Source organism: Maniola hyperantus, chromosome 13 (assembly GCF_902806685.2).
Source record: "Maniola hyperantus chromosome 13, iAphHyp1.2, whole genome shotgun sequence".
NCBI lineage: Eukaryota > Metazoa > Arthropoda > Insecta > Lepidoptera > Nymphalidae > Maniola > Maniola hyperantus.
Window position 1 is genome coordinate 6,417,415 of NC_048548.1, and position 16,713 is coordinate 6,434,127.

General features: G+C 36.5%; 1 protein-coding gene across 1 annotated transcript; it reads left to right on the forward strand.

Annotated features, from left to right (window-relative positions):
• Window positions 1–360: 360 nt before the first annotated feature.
• drk (growth factor receptor-bound protein 2 drk) lies at window positions 361–15,121 on the forward strand. The gene is made up of 6 exons (XM_034974597.2): window positions 361–667; window positions 753–850; window positions 1,131–1,250; window positions 7,900–8,065; window positions 12,556–12,666; window positions 13,408–15,121. Exons 1-6 carry the CDS (start codon window positions 590–592, stop codon window positions 13,468–13,470), a joined length of 636 nt encoding a protein of 211 aa, XP_034830488.1. The 5' UTR covers window positions 361–589; the 3' UTR covers window positions 13,471–15,121.
• Window positions 15,122–16,713: the final 1,592 nt, after the last annotated feature.

The following is a 16,713-nucleotide window of genomic DNA, read 5'->3' on the forward strand; positions in this document are numbered from 1 at the left end:
GATTCTAGGTCAACGGGAAATACCCAGTAGGTTTCTTGACAGACAGACAGACAGACAGACAGACAACAAAGTGATCCTATAAGGGTTCCGTTTTTCCTTTTGAGGTACGGAACCCTAAAAATATAAAACATAAAACCCATATAGTTAACTAATAAAAAGTTAACAAAGAACGCATTAACTTAACTTATTTTAAAGGAATTTTGGAATTTTATAGTGATTAATTTTTAATCATCTAACACCATTATTTTCCACTGAACTGAAAAAAAATCACAAAGATTGATTTTAAAGTTACCTGTTGCATGCCATGTCCCATCCGTCCGTAGTGACCCTCATTATTAACTACAAATTATATTTTTTACATCTAGCAACATTCATAATAAAAAAATGTGTGAATGACTGATGAGTAGCCCAAGATCGGATAAAATTGTTTCGCATTGCGTTTTTAAGAAATAAAACTTTAATTTAATGTCGGTAAATACATGCATTATGATTACTTTATTGCCCTGACCTCAAGTGATGTTATAAAATTGTATACTTTGTGAGTTATTTCGGTAATCAGTGACATTAGAGTGAAGTGCCTAATTTGAACATGGAGGCTATAGCAAAACACGACTTCAATGCAACTGCTGATGATGAACTCAGTTTTAAGAAGAACCAAGTACTCAAAGTAAGTTATCAGCTCACCAGTATCTATTCGAAACACGGCCATCCTTAAAAATGACAGGTTCCTTCTAAAATTATTATTTTTCCAGATACTTAACATGGAGGACGATATGAATTGGTACAGAGCTGAACTAGACGGAAAAGAAGGACTTATTCCTAGTAATTACATTCAAATGAAAAGTCATAGGTGAGTACAATGTCTTCAGAAAACTCATAATGTTGAGCCAATTAACTATTTTGTGAAATAAACTTTGACAGATACTTTACAAAGTTAACTTTGTTTTAATTCACTGTAAACACATAAAACGGGATAACTTCAGACTAATATTTACTTTTAACTAGAAACGAACATTTTGACAATATTTCTAAAACGTTTCTGCTATTGGTTTTAAGTTTTAAAAAATGTTCATTGAATTTTATGAGTTTTTTACCTGAAATTCATGTTAACAGTGTGTGTTCTCTTACAGTTGGTATTATGGCAGAATCACAAGGGCAGATGCAGAAAAATTGTTAGCAAATAAACCTGAAGGTGGATTCCTTATAAGGATCAGTGAATCAAGCCCTGGGGACTTCTCATTATCAGTCAAGTAAGCTTATTTTATTAAGATTTTTGTAACATAGCACATGTAAAGCTGATAACCTTGAGTAAAACGTAAAAACCTCATCAAAATTACTTAGATGTGAGGTATAGATTTGTGGGTTCAAATTAAGAATAGGATAGCTAAAGACCTCTATCTGTCACTGTCAATTATTGTCACTTGAAAATTACAAGGTTCCGTTTTTCCTTTTGAGGTATGGAACCCTAAAAACTGGCCAAGTGCGAGTCAGAGTCATACAATGAGGGTTCCGACTTCCGAATTTTTTCGACATTTTGCACGATAATTCAAGAACTATGATGCCTGTTTATACATGAATAAAAATCTGTTTTAGAATGCACAAGTGAAGACCTTTTATATAATACCCCACTTGATATAGTTATTTTACTTTGAAAATTAAAAATACTAATTATTTTTGTGTGATGTAACCACAAATTCACAGTTTTCAGATTTTTTCCCGAATGTCTGCTATAAGACCTACCTACCTACCAAATTTCATGATTCTACGTCAATGTTATTGTTAAATTCAAAAGTAGTAGAAAGTAATAGAAATTATGAATATGGCCCCTAAATATCATCAACACTACAGATCAAGTTGGTTGTTCTAATAGCTATGAGCTGCTCTGGCCAAGTCAGCTTTTTATCTGTCGAACAACAACTCAAGTATAAGTAGATATATTTTCGTGACATGATTTCCAAAAATATGGTATCTTTATAATACCCAATAGCTTTAACAGATGATCAAAAATGGTCCAACAGCTTTGGTCCGCCCTGACCACTTTAGATCGATCAGTCTATGAGTCTATAATACAATATACACTATACAATTTGCACTATATGTACAATATGCACTATACAATATACATTATACAATAACAGCCAAGACTGGTCCTAGGTTACCACACCTGGTGACTTACTGCACACAACATTGTCGCAACACAGTCACTGTATAAGGCTGCCTGCTCATTGAAGGAGGGGAAATATGTTCAGCAAATCATTACATGCTATGATGGCATATGATGAGCATGCCATCTAGCAATAATCTGATTAAAACTAGTCTCGGCTCTGCTCTGTTTAGTTGACTGGCACCATTACTGGTTTGCTCTGACTCACCCCAGCTCCCACATCCTTCCAATGTTAATATCCAAACCTGGGCAAAGGCTTCTCCCTCATCAGACATATAGAACTAATTCATCATCACCATCATCATCATCAACCAATAGACGTCCACTGCTGGACATAAGTCTCTTGTAGGGACTTCCACACGCCACAGTCTTGCGCCGCCTGGATCCAGCGGCACCCTGCGACTCGTCTGATAGAACTAATTAAATTAATAATATTCATTGGTAATTTTGAGAATAAGAGCAGTGATAGCCTTGTGGTTAAGACATTGACCTCGTATTCAGAGAGTTCGGGGTTCAATCCTGGACATGCACCTTTGACTTTTCGAGGTTATGTGCGTTTTCAGTAATTAAATATTACTTGCTTTAATGGTGAAGGAAAAAATCGTAAGGAAAACCTGCATGCCTCAGAGTTTTCCATAATGTTTTCATGGGTGCGCCTGCCAATCCGCACTTTGCCAATATGGTGGACTACGGCCAAACCCTTCTCATTCTGAGAGGACACCTGTGCTCGGTAGTGAGCCAGTGATGGGTTGATAATGATGATGATGATAATGTCGATATGAAATAAGAGAAGAAATGTAGGCATATACAACGGCTCTTTTCATTGCCTTTTCTTTTTAGTAGACCTTCACTTACATTGGTAGACTAAAGCCATACAATGTACCTAGCTAACCCTATTCCCACGTTTTTACTTTAATGAGCATTAATTATTGTGCTTCAACTTCATAATACCCTTATTATAAATGCGAAAGTGTGTTTGTTTGTCCACAATCACGTCGCAACGGTGCAACGGATTGACGTGATTTTTTGCATGAGTCCATACCCATAGATAAAGACCTGGAGAGTGACACAGGCTACTTTTTATCCCGGAAAATGAAAGAGTTCCCATGGGATTTTTCAAAACCTAATTCCACGCGGACGAAGTCGCGGGCATCAGCTAGTGTATTGTATCTTATTTGATTCTCTCAAAAATTATGAAAGTAGGTGCACATTTACGATAAGTTTCTTAGCAAATGTTTGTCAATATCCAACTGCAGTAATGTAAAAGTTTTAGAAGACTTTCGAAACGAAACCCATTTATATTATACCTACTAGCTGATGCCCGCGACTTCGTACGCGTGGATTTAGACTTTAAAAATCCCGTGAGAACTTGTTGATTACCCGGGATAAAAAGTAAGCCTATGTCCTTCCCTGAGATGTATGCTAACTCTGTACCAAATTTCATCAAAATCGGTTTAACTGTTGGGCCGTGAAAAGCTAGCAGACAGACACACTTTCACATTATTTATAATATTAGTATGGATTAGTATGGATTTTTTGTGACACATCGTGTGTCATATTCGCTCATTCCCACTAGTTCAAATTCGCCTTATTGGATAATTGTCGTGACGTCACATAGAGCCCACAACATACGGAAAAAGATCGCGACAAAAGCTTTTTTATCAAAATGTAACAATTAGTTTGGCAATCACCTATAAGAAATTCGATGAATCGATAAACAGTCAAGTCATAAGTCACAAACATCTTTTAGCAGGGAAAAGAATAAGAGAATAGACATTTTCCGTCGTCGCACTGAGTATCAAAGATAGGAAAATTAGTTCTGACGTTTGGGCGATGAATGTAAATTGCAATGATTCAGAAAGGGTGATCAACCTTTTTCTTCTCCCGGCAGTGCGACGCGTCGCAGATAATTCTATTGGCCGTTAAATTAGCAGATAAAATGTTGACATCTAGGCTTCGATGTATGACTCACATAAATTTGTTGCTGTATTAGATTGGGAGTTAATGGCAGAAAAAATATAATTAGCTCGCGTACCAGAAGTCAATATTATAGGTAGGTAGCATTTATTATAAAAGTTGCTAAAATCGATTTCTGGCGTAAAACAGCTGTCGCTGCATTTTTACCTACTTGAACAGGAAAAATAAACAGCTGAACTATATCAATTGCCCGCGTCTGAAATTTTATCTTCTAATAGGTACTCTTTGAAGATATATCCGTAATCTAAATATATAAAAGGAAAAGGTGACTGACTGACTGACTGACTGATCTATCAACGCACAGCTCAAACTACTGGATGGATCGAGCTGAAATTTGGCATGCAGATAGGCTATTATGACGTAGGCATCCGCTAAGAAAGGATTGCTAACTAAGGGGGTGAAATAGGGGTTTGAAATTTGTGTAGACCACGCGGACGAAGTCGCGGGCATAAGCTACTCCATAATAATTCATCTTTTCGCCTGACTTCTGTGTAGACTGCGTTAACAGTAATTAACTGTCGTTTTTTCATTTTTTGTATATCATAAATTCAAAGATTTCACAATAATTGACAAATGGTTTTTGTATCGCCGTCGTCGTCAATCGATATAGTCGTCTACTGCTGGGCAGGTCTCTCGTAGTTGTAGGGCCTTCCACGCGCCACCGTATGGCACTGCCTGCATCCAGCGGCTCCCTATAATCGGCGACTTGTATAAATCTGCTTAAACTAATATGAATATTAAATACTATAAATTTTAAATTATTCAAGCATATTTTTTGAAAAAATAAACTACTTTCCGTCCCCCAGAAAACTTAAAATGCTGGGGACATCAAGGTTTCTCACTATGAAGTACTATATCAACAAAATAATGTCGTCACTAAAACTGACAGACTACGAATCTTTTCAAAGGATTCTCATCATAAAGCTCCAAAGTTACTATATAAGTCATTCGGCAAAATATAAGCTTTATTAAATAATAATAAATATAAGCTTCAGGTAGCTTAGCATATTCGCGTAGTGAATCATCGAGGTTTGCATTTTTAAGAGCAGTATTTTCTTCATACAATTTTCTCAGTACAACGTCAACCCGTTCTGTATCGCGCTACGTGAATCAGACTACGTGAGAGCTGAAACCAGTTTTCGTCTATCGGTGATTCATACGTAATTTCGCTTTACCAGTATAGATTTATGTAGAGGCCTAAAATATTAAAAAGTACATAGGCCAGCAGACACTGACAATGGAACAACAAACTTTCAACATAATTAGTGCCTAAAAGGTGGGTGTGGTTCTAATGGCCAAATTAAGGATACCTTTATATAAATTACTTTTGTTACGCGTCGATCTACACTTATCATTTATTATTAAAATATTCAAATGATATTTTTAAGATTTTGAGTAACCATTTATGTCACGGTTAAAGTTAGTACGTAATCCGTATATCTACATAGTATAAAATAAAGTCGCTTCCTGCTGTCTGTATGTATGAACGCGTAGATCTTTTAAACAACGCAACGGATTTTAATGCGGTTTTCACCAACAGATAGAGTGATTCATGACGAAGGTTTATAGCTATAGTTTAATCCTGAAATAATTTGAATTAGATCGAAAAAAAATCCTCTCATTTAAGTTTCCGAGGCAATAACACCTCAATGACACCACATTAGTATCTACATTGCACCCATGCGAAGCTGGGGCGGGTCGCTAGGGCGATGATTGAGGTTTTATCTTAATTAAATCGTTAATCATTTTGAATGATAACTTACAATCGCGGTTCACTCGCTGAATTTTTTTGGGAAAATGCTTTAAACGTTCTCTAGTACTTGAGATTCCAAAAAACCGACCAAGTGCGAGTCAGACTCGCGCAACGAGGGTTCGTCGTATATATTCAACATTTTGCACGATAAAAAACTATTATGCATAAAAATAAATAAAAATCTATTTTAGAATCTACAGGTTAAAGCCCTTTCGTAAGATACCCCTATTGGTATAGTAATCTTACTTTGAAAATACTAATTATTTGTTCATGAACACATTTTAATTTTTTTTGTGATGTGACAACAAATTCACAGCTTTTGGATTTTTTCTTTAGTTGTGCTATAATACCTACCTGCGAAATTTCATGATTCTAGGTCAACGGGAAGTACCCTATAAGTTTCTCGACAGACAGACAATGAAGTGATCCTATAAGGGTTTCTTTATTCCTTTTGAGGTACGGAACGCTAAGAATAGTGTTTTTAATAAGATTCACTCACACAGACAAGAGACCTGCTGTGTCATGTTACTAAATCTAATATAAAAGTCAAGACCCAACAACAGCTGATAAATGAGCGTAGAATTCCAAAAAATGTACCTAAAATTGTAAATATTGTACACATTAATGTTTCGATAACTCGTACGATGTACGTGTAGTTTACTAGACATCTTAAGCGGCGTTCCAGCGTTATTTCTGCGCCTAAACAAATCACGCTGGATAATCTATTCTTGGTCTACGGTCAGCACATACCAATGAAATGTCTTCAGTTAAAAACATGATGGTTGCGACTGCTTGCGTTTACTCTTTTATTTGCTGGATATATATATTTGGTACTAGATGGTGCCCGCGACTTCGTCCGCGTGGATTTAGGTTTCTTAAAAATCTCGTGGGAACTCTTTGATTTTCCGGGATAAAAAGTAGCCTATGTCCGTCCCCGGAATGCAAGCTATACCTGTACCAAATTTCGTCAAAATCGGTTGAACGGATAGGCCGTGAAAGGATAGCAGACAGACAGATAGACGGACAGACAGACAGACACACACACTTTCGCATTTGTAATATTAGTATGGATTACACATTGGGATTGAATGTTTTCACTTTTGTATAATTTTAAATACAGTAACTTTCGACTAACCCATATAGGTATTAGTACCAGAATCTCACGAAAAATATTGAAGTGGGATTCCGGAGTCAGCAGCGCTGTACTCTGTGAGTATGCTGTGTACACAGTGCACTGTGGTGAATATTGTGCTCAATATTCATATTCACCACAGAGTACTATGTACATAGGGTGTTCGCGGAGTACAGTGTTGCTAAAATTGGAATTTCATTTCATGAGATTCTGGTCTACCTATACCAATATTAATCGGATTGTTTATCAATAAAATGTGCGTAAAAAATAATTGTGATTCTAAAAAAAGAACACGTTTTCATATTATACCAACTCGTCATATTGCGGTTGTGGTTGTTGCTTAAAGTATGTACCTCAGATACTGCACAATCAGTAGATAATAACTTCGACCTAGAACCTATTAAAAGACGTGATTAATGCAGATGATTATATACTTCAGGATTTGACTTTGAACTTTATTCATACTTACTATGGCTGTATGGACGAAATGCCAAAATCCGGAAGGTCTTATATGTATAAAAGGATATTTTAGTCTTGGGCCTTTATGTGGCATCATGAATTCATGATTAATCCATCGCCGGCTCACTACTGAACACGGGTCTCCTCTCAGAATAAGAAGGGCTTGTCCAAATTGCTACCACACTGACCACGTTTGGATTGGCCTCACGATGTTTGCCTTCACCGTTAAAAAAGTGATATTTAATTTTGTTAAACGCACATAACTCTGAAAAGTTAGTGTTGAAGTTACTATTTATTTAGTACTACAGACTCATATGTTATTACACCTACAAATCGTACAGAACCACGTACCCCCACGTAAGTTAAACTTGCACTTGTCCGGATTTTCATGACGTATTTATTTATTGTCTCCAGATGTCCTGATGGCGTACAGCACTTCAAGGTGCTCCGGGACGCGTCAAGCAAATTCTTCTTGTGGGTGGTTAAATTCAACTCGCTAAACGAACTCGTCGACTACCACCGCACGGCCTCCGTTAGCCGCCTCCAGGACGTCAAACTCAGAGATGTGGTGCCAGAAGAGGTGAGTCAAGTACTGATACATCTCTTCTCTAAATACTTAGTACTTATAATAATGTTATATTGCGCGCAAAACAAGTAGTCTAATCTGAACACAAGGTATGACTGTGCATTTTATAAAAACAGATCTCAGCCGAACTTTATTACTCAAGTATTAACCCATCGTCCTGCGGAAATCACCATGTTGCGACTTCAGATTGGATCCCTTTTTTTGTGCGCACTGTTCACCCACAGATATTCTTAGGCATTCTGTTGATTGTTTTATCAAATTCATTTTTAACCATTCTAAAAAAAGAGAATTTCTGAATCCATTCGATTGACCTATGGATTGAAATTGAGAAACATACCTACTATAAACAGTTTTAATAGGTACAATCTTACCTACATTTTTACCATTTTACATATCCCCTTTTGTCAACCATAGGTTTTGTTTTCAAATGGCATTATAACGAATAAATTATAACGTTACGGGTGCTCTACAAGTTTCAAAACAACATTAAAAAAACTCGATTCCCAAAATAATACTTCTTTCTTTTCTGCTTCGCGGTTGCTTTCACTTTTATTGAGAGCTTTTCTCATGATTGTTTTAAGTCTATTGCTACCTACTTAATTATCACCAAGTCTGACATTTCACATTATAAATTGCAATTATTGCATCTAAATAAATAAATCTATATATACTTATGATTTTAACGTCCCGTCCGGTCCCGGGACGTGGTCCCGTCGTGACCACGACCCGTGCAATTGGGTTGAAATATCGACAACATCAAATTAATCGTGGTATGTACTCGTTATCTACATTAAAATATGCTATATGTATATAAAAGGAAAAGTTGACTGACTGACTGATCTATCAACGCACAGCTCAAACTACTGGACGGATTGGGCTGAAAGACATGCAGATAAGCTATTATGACATCTAGACATCCGCTAAGCATCCCTCACCATCTGGGTGTCTGGTGCACTTCGACCGTCCGCTGCGCCAGATCCTTCTTTCCACGCACGTGCAAACTGTGGAACCAACTCCCATCGGCGGTGTTCCCTCTAGATTATAACATGGGGTTATTCAAGGGGCGGACCAACAAATTCCTAAAAGGCCGGCAACGCATCGGCGGCTCCTCTGGTGCTGCAAATGTTCATGGGCGGCGGTAATCACTTAACATCAGGTGACCCGCCTGCTCGCTTGCTCGCTATATCTATTAAAAAAAAAAAAAAAAAAAAAAAAAAGATTTTTGAAAATTCAATCCCTTAGGCTTAAGAGGTAAAACAGGAATTTGAAATTTGGTGTAGTCCACGTGGACAGAGATAATATATTAAACAAGTACAGATCGCTCACTCTCTATTTAAAATTTTAACTAGTTCAAGACTATTACTAGATGGCGTCACTTGGTTCGTATGAAATATATTTTTTATGGATTTGACGAAATATCATATTTTACTTGTCTGGTTCATCAAATTTATTTATATTTAGTAACAAAATACAAAATTTTAACAACATCACCATCGGAAAAAGCACATTCTTAATTTTAATTATTGACTCATTGAACTTTACGATATCCATAACAAGTTCTATCTTTTGCTTTGGATAGCTGAAGTAGTATTACAAAATTCCAGTAGATGGTGTGTGTAACAAAATGACTTGTCACTTGAAAATAAAATTATTATTTTGCCTTTGGATTGGTGACGGTTGAATTTGACGGTGTGTGTTACAATTTTCTGAGTGCTTTTATTTCTTTTCCCTATTTCGTTTGTGAATTGAAGTGAAGACGTCAACGACGTGCGTCAAAAAAAAATTAAAATTTGAGTTGGCTCTAAATAAAATTTAGTTTCATCAGCTGTTCGATAGATGGCACTAAATAAATTCGATAACTCACATTTTAGCTTGCACAATAACGCCATCACACTATAAGGAGTTGAACTACAAGGTACCGGCGACTTAAAGGAGTTTTACGCAAGATTTAAATGAATGTATGACGTTAGCAATCTGTACTTGTTTAATATATTATCTGTGACGTGGACGAAGTGGCGGACATATAATATAATGGACCCTAGTGTAGGTTATCAAATTAACAAACGTGACATTAGCGTTAAGGTAAATCTATCAAAATGTATATGGACGGCCTTCATAGTTCATACTTCATTAGAGAGACCAATAATAATTCATCTATGCTTCATACGTTGTGATCCTACAACTCTATAGGCCACATTATTTTGGCAGATATTTCCTAACAAGCTCAGAGTTACAGAACTATACGATGAAATACATCTTCCTATCTATTATTACCTATCCTAAGTATTAAAACTTTAAAGCTGACTTTAATAAGTTTAAAGCTTACTTTAAAGTTACAACGGATCGACGTGATTTTTTGCATGGGTATAGTTTAAGACCTGGAGAGTGACATAGGCTACTTTTTATCCCGGAAAATCAGTGTTCTCGCGGGATTTTTTAAAAACCTAAATCCACGCGGACGCAGTCGCGGGCATCCGCTAGTTATTAATAATACTAGTCTGACTGTGACCTCCGTCGGGTTAAATTGCGATCTCAGCTGACACGAGTTAATTACATTTGATCACAGCAGTTGGTTCATTATCTGAGCCCCGTCTATTCAGTTAGTCTAATCTCAAACGCCTCTACCATACTTAATTACATCCGTTATATTTATAATGAGAATTTTGTATTTTTAATCACTTCTCGTTGTTACATTATTTATTGTTTTTCCTCCCGGTCTCGGTATGTTTATAAATACTATGTTATAGATCAATGAATAAATATAGGTATAGTACGCGACAGGTCGAGATTGCAATCGGGGTGGGGACGCACCCCACGGCCCCCGCGCTACCCTGGTGCGGGTGAGCCCGGGTGTGCGGGGCGTCCCCCGCCTCATACCCCGATCTCGAGCTGTCGCGTACTACAGGTCATATTAGTATAGGAATTCAGTATAATTTTCTATAATATTTATCTTAAATATATAAAAGGAAAAGGTGACTGACTGACTGATCTATCAACGCACAGCTCAAACTACTGGAAGGATTGGGCTGAAATTTGGCATGCAGATAGCTATTATGACGTAGGCATTCGCTAAGTAAGGATTTTTGAAAATTCAACCCCTAAGGGGTTGAAATAGGGGTTTGAAATTTGTGTAGTCCACGCGGACGAAGTCGCGAGCATAAGCTAGTTATTTAATATTTACATTAAAATTACGTCACTGAAGCAGATTAAAATAAGATTAGGTAGATAAACGTGGCTAAACCCTACGCACTAACATCTGCCGATTGACATGCCGTTCGTTTGCACAAAATAAAATTTGTAACCTACAATTATTTTAACTTTCTCCTTACTAATTATATAATTGGACTTAACAAGATACGAAATAATAGTTTTATTGATAAAATCAGGAATACCGCTGAACAAACATAAATAGAAACTAAAACTGTAGAGAATTTAATTATTTCTAATGAAAAAAATCAAATTCCTTTTCTACCAATTTCTACCGATTAATATACATATCGCGAATTCATTAAAAACTTGTTTTAGTCACATAAATTTCTTGATTTCTATAAATGAGTCTGTTGATTCATTATTTATTTTAACTCGCGATTAATATTTGTAGACTGCAACGCGATTACGTGGCCTAACTGTGATCGTATTATATGAGTCAATAACTTAGAATATGTAAAAAGTAAAAGCTTTTTTCATTATCGTTCCGATTATTATTATTCCTTCAAATTAACTCACATCATACTGTAATAAATTGGTTTGAAGTCAATTGCGGTTAAATTGGGGTGAAGTTCCTCCCGACCAATTTCCCGTCGGGTCCAATATACAGGTTAAATATATTATTATTAACCGCACGGTTGTGTGAATATCGTGAGACCATGATAAAGAAGCGAAAATAACTTCGTCAGTATGCACTCTGACTGTGTTCCTATAATCTCTGGTTACTAAGCAAATATACGCAGTCTTATACGACTATCGAATACAAATTCTTAAGTCAAGTATAGTCTATTTATAACGATTCTTGGTAACATCAATGAAGCATCTACTTTTCTAGATCACCACACTTGTAATCCAGTTTGCAGACATATATTTTGAGGACAATTTATTTAATTTTAATTTTATTTATTTCCATAACTTTGATATTTAGGTACCTATAGCTCTTAAATCTTAATCTGAATCTCTTAATCTAATGCATCAGCCTGTATGCGTCCACTGCTGGACATAGGCCTTTCCAAGAGCGCGGAACCAAACACGGTCCTCCGCCTTCCTCATCCACCCGCTCCCCACCACCTTCAGGTCAGCGATCCAGTGGGCTGGAGGTCGTCCTACACTGCGCTTACCGGTACGCGGTCTCCACTCCAGAACACGTCAGCCCCATCGGCCGTCGGTTCTGCGACTGACATGATCATCTATCCAACCCCTTTGTTATAATTATGCATTTTACAACCATGTTGATAATGTCGAAATTAATTTCCTATACGTGTTACTTTTTCCAGATGTTGGTGCAAGCGCTGTACGACTTCACGCCTCAAGAGGCCGGCGAGCTGGAGTTCAGGCGCGGTGACGTCATCACCGTCACCGACCGCTCCGACCAGCATTGGTGGCAGGTGAGTGACGTTACGTTCTTACGGATAAACCTACTGCTATCATATGATAGCAGGTATTTAAGAATAAACTCCATAATAAACCAGGTATTTGTTCTTTAATACCGACTACGGTCGCCGACTTTGAGCAACAACAACAGCAAGAATTATATTCATCATCATCGTGATCAACCCATAGCCGCCTCACTACAGAGCACGGGTGTCATCTCAGTATCAAAAGGGTTTGGCCATAGTCAACGACGCTGCCTGGCCTAGTGCGGATTGGCAAACTTCACACACATTTACATTATGGAGAACTCTCAGGCATGCAGGTTTTCTGACTATGTTTTCATTCACCGTTAAAGCAAGTGATATTTTATTACTTACAGTGCACATAACTTCGAAAAGTTACAGGTGGACCTCCGATTAGAAGGCGGACGTCCTAACCACTAGGCTATCACAGCTTTACAGCTGAATTATATTATTGTGTAATAAGATACATAATTCGAAAGAATTTATCTCCAAAGCAACGTAATTTAAACGGTGACGCAATAAGTCTAGAGAAAAACATCAGAATCGATGCCAATATGGCTAATTCTGTTGTGCGCAATCTCGAAACTGACAGATCTAAATCTAGTGCTATCCTTTTCCGCAGAGAGCATTATTAAAGGGATAGCAATACATTTAGACGTGCAGTTTTAGCTTAGTTTAGAGGTTGTATAATGTATATAACAGAATGAGCTACAATAAAATGTTTAATTTCAGGGGGAGATAGCGCACCGCCGCGGGCTGTTCCCAGCCTCGTACGTGACCGCGTACCACTCATAGTGCCCGCGCGCCCCGCCCCACGCGCGCGCCGCCCGCCCCGCCCGCCCCGCCCGCTCCTGACACCCACCCTGATCCTCCAACTCCCCCGCGTACAATCTGGTAACCTTATATTCACTTATTATTACATTATGACGATTAACGATTATATCATATAGCAATAATTTTTAACAAAACGAACCGCAATCGAGACGAACGCCGCCGAGACAGTCTAATTTTTATGTGATGTTTGACGTGTTTTATGGTGCTTAATGTCCTACAGCTGTTTGATATTATGGTTAAGTGGCCGCGTTAGCTAGTAGCGAGTGAGACACCAAGTTTGCCAGTACAAAAAATATATTCCTGCCGCGTCCCCAATATCTTCCTGTTTGTGACGAATTTATTTTATTTGTAATCGTGACAATTCGACGGACGAACGCTATTATCGTCCGCTTATACGTGCCAGAATATTGTTTTAGAGGTTTTTTTTAATATATACTTAGTAATAAAGGATACGATAGGGGTCAACGTCAACCGGTATATCGATATCGCTGATATTCCCTGAATAGATTTCAAAATGATGTGATTTTTTTAAGTATGACGAATATTTATCCCTTATTAGTATATAATGCTCATTTTTTAAATATTTACCATTTTACTTGTTAGTTAAGTGATAGTTTTAAGTTCGTTTGATTTTACTATCATCATATTCGCTATACGAGTATATAATCTGGTACGGTAGTCATATAGTATACCCATATGAATCGTAGCGTCCTCGTCTAAAGCTTAGCTCTCCTTAGTCGTAGGCCCAGATCGACGATTTGTGTTGCGCACAAAGCGAAAAAGATATACATAATATTATATATATTTTATAATCAGTGATCGTTTTTATATCGGCCATGTTTTGAAAGAACGAATGTACAGATGTGTAATAGAACAACGTTTAGGATCCATTACATTGTGCTTAATAAAAAGGCTTTTGATGTGTTTATTTGAATGGAATTTGTTACCCGTTTTAGTGTGTTACAAATATGACAATCGAAGTGTCGTGAATAATACAATTGTATGACATAATAATAATTAGGACGGCGTAGTCGGAACTACGAACACTAATCAGAGAACCTTACCTTGGAAGCGTTCGCACCGTGGCACCAGAGCAGAGTGTCAGTGTACTTAGTTAGCGTTTAACAATTTATAGTCAAGACTTTGGAATTAACAACTTTGAGTGCTCGTTAATCCAATGTAGATATTTATTTTTGTTATTGTAATGTACCCAAAAATTGCTATATTTATCGAAATATAATAGAATTTTAATCGTATTTGAAAATTAATAAAAAATAATTTAGGGCGTCAATAGTAAATAATATTTCTAATTGAAAAGTAATTTTTAACGAGAGTTGTTCCCTTTCAGCAAAGCATTTTACTGTGTGTATTATAGAAGTAAGTTGGTATCGCAACGCACATGTGATGTTCTCGACCTGTGGAGTCGGTTAGAGCCATTCGCCCGCGCGCTTCTCGCTGTGACAGTTTGCGTTTGAAAGCATGATTAATATGAATACATGAGATAACGGAAGTGCTATAATCTATAATAATCAAATATTTAAATAGTTAAGTTATGATTCTCCAATATTGTGGAAGATGTATAATATTTTTTACTAATAAATTTAATATTGTACTTTCGGAGTTTTACTTATCACACTTACAGCCTATTTAATGAATTTTCCTCTCACTTGCTCGGAATTTGCTTCATTATTTATTTAAAAACGGCCCTTTTCTGTACACACGCCAGAAATTTTCAACATTACAATCATAGAAATTGCTGGTGACGAGGTTCTTTAAATGCACACTAATATACAAAATAGTGTTTTACGTATATGCTTTCTCATCTTAAATTCTGAATGCTTTATGAAACCTCTTTAAAATACATTATGATTTAAAATATATTATGGCTAGCTAATTATATTGTACACAATCTCTAAGCAACTAAACTAAAATGGCAGGTCTAAATATATTACTATCCCTTTCTAATGCTGCCTGCGGAAAAGGCTAGCATTAGATTTAGATGTTGTGTACAGCAGAATTAGCCGCATCATGCTGCTTTGTTCCACCTTACGTGCAGCATCCGATCCAAATCCGTGAAAATACGTTCCGAAGTTGTCATAGAACTATTTGTATGGTAGCTTACGCACTAGCTCCGACTTTGGTCATCCGGGTTCTCTCAGACATCCGTGAAAATATCTCGGATGTGCCTCAGATTCAAATCGGACATAATAAATGACGTAGATATGTCAAAGATGTCCATTGAATAGTTAGAATTTCGATCAGAGATCGGATTACTGCGTAAGCAATATCCGAGTGCGGTCCGCGATTTTTATATTCGTGTTTTTACGAACTTGGATCGTATAAGTGCGTAATCGCTCTCTAACTTGTTTTAAGAAAGTGAATCAGAATATGCTATGAGTGCAAGAGAAATATAAATCCAAAATCAACAATAAATTATTTAATTTTTTTAAATATGTCTATAAAATACTACAATTACATCACATTTTTTATTTAAACTTAGCAACCTTAAAATTTTCAACGATCTACACAATTTGCATAACACCTAAAGCTAGAAAATATAAACATGTGGTCAATTGTTGAAGTATTACAATAATCCCAATTACTAATTAGTAATTACTAAAAGAGAAATAACATCAAGTTGTGCTATGACTGCTGCTATGCGATTTTATATCTACACTATCTACACTAATATTATAAAGAGGAAAACTTTGTTTGTTTGTTTGTTTGTTTGTTTGTTTGTTTGTTTGTTTGTTTGTACTGAATAGGCTCAAAAACTACTGGACCGATTTTAAAAATTCTTTCACCATTCGAAAGCTACATTATCCACGAGTAACATAGGCTATATTTTATTTTGGAAAAAAATAGGGTTCCGTAAGATATTTGGGTTTTTCGGACACAAGGTGTAAAAAATCAACCAGAAAAGTTACTTATTTTGCGTACGCTGCCTAAACTATAAAAGATAGAACCATAAAATGTTCTAATTAATTGTAGATCTTATAAATATCTACAAAAAAGTCCGCGACACACTATACCCATCTATGTCGAGTGAGGCACAGCAACCATTTTTTTATTTAAAAATCTTGAATTTTTTTTGGACTACATTTAAACGCGTTTATTTTACTCATGCTATTAATCCTTATCAAAATAAATGATTTCATCACTAAGAACAGTTTATGGAGATAATATTTGGTCTTTGAATGATTA

Excerpts from the sequence above, each read along its gene's own strand:
- drk (XM_034974597.2), top strand. The coding sequence starts at position 590 with ATGGAGGCTATAGCAAAACACGACTTCAATGCAACTGCTGATGATGAA. Across the intron at positions 851-1,130 it reads ATTCAAATGAAAAGTCATAG|TTGGTATTATGGCAGAATCA; the intron begins GTGAGTACAATG and ends GTTCTCTTACAG. Across the intron at positions 1,251-7,899 it reads GACTTCTCATTATCAGTCAA|ATGTCCTGATGGCGTACAGC; the intron begins GTAAGCTTATTT and ends TATTGTCTCCAG.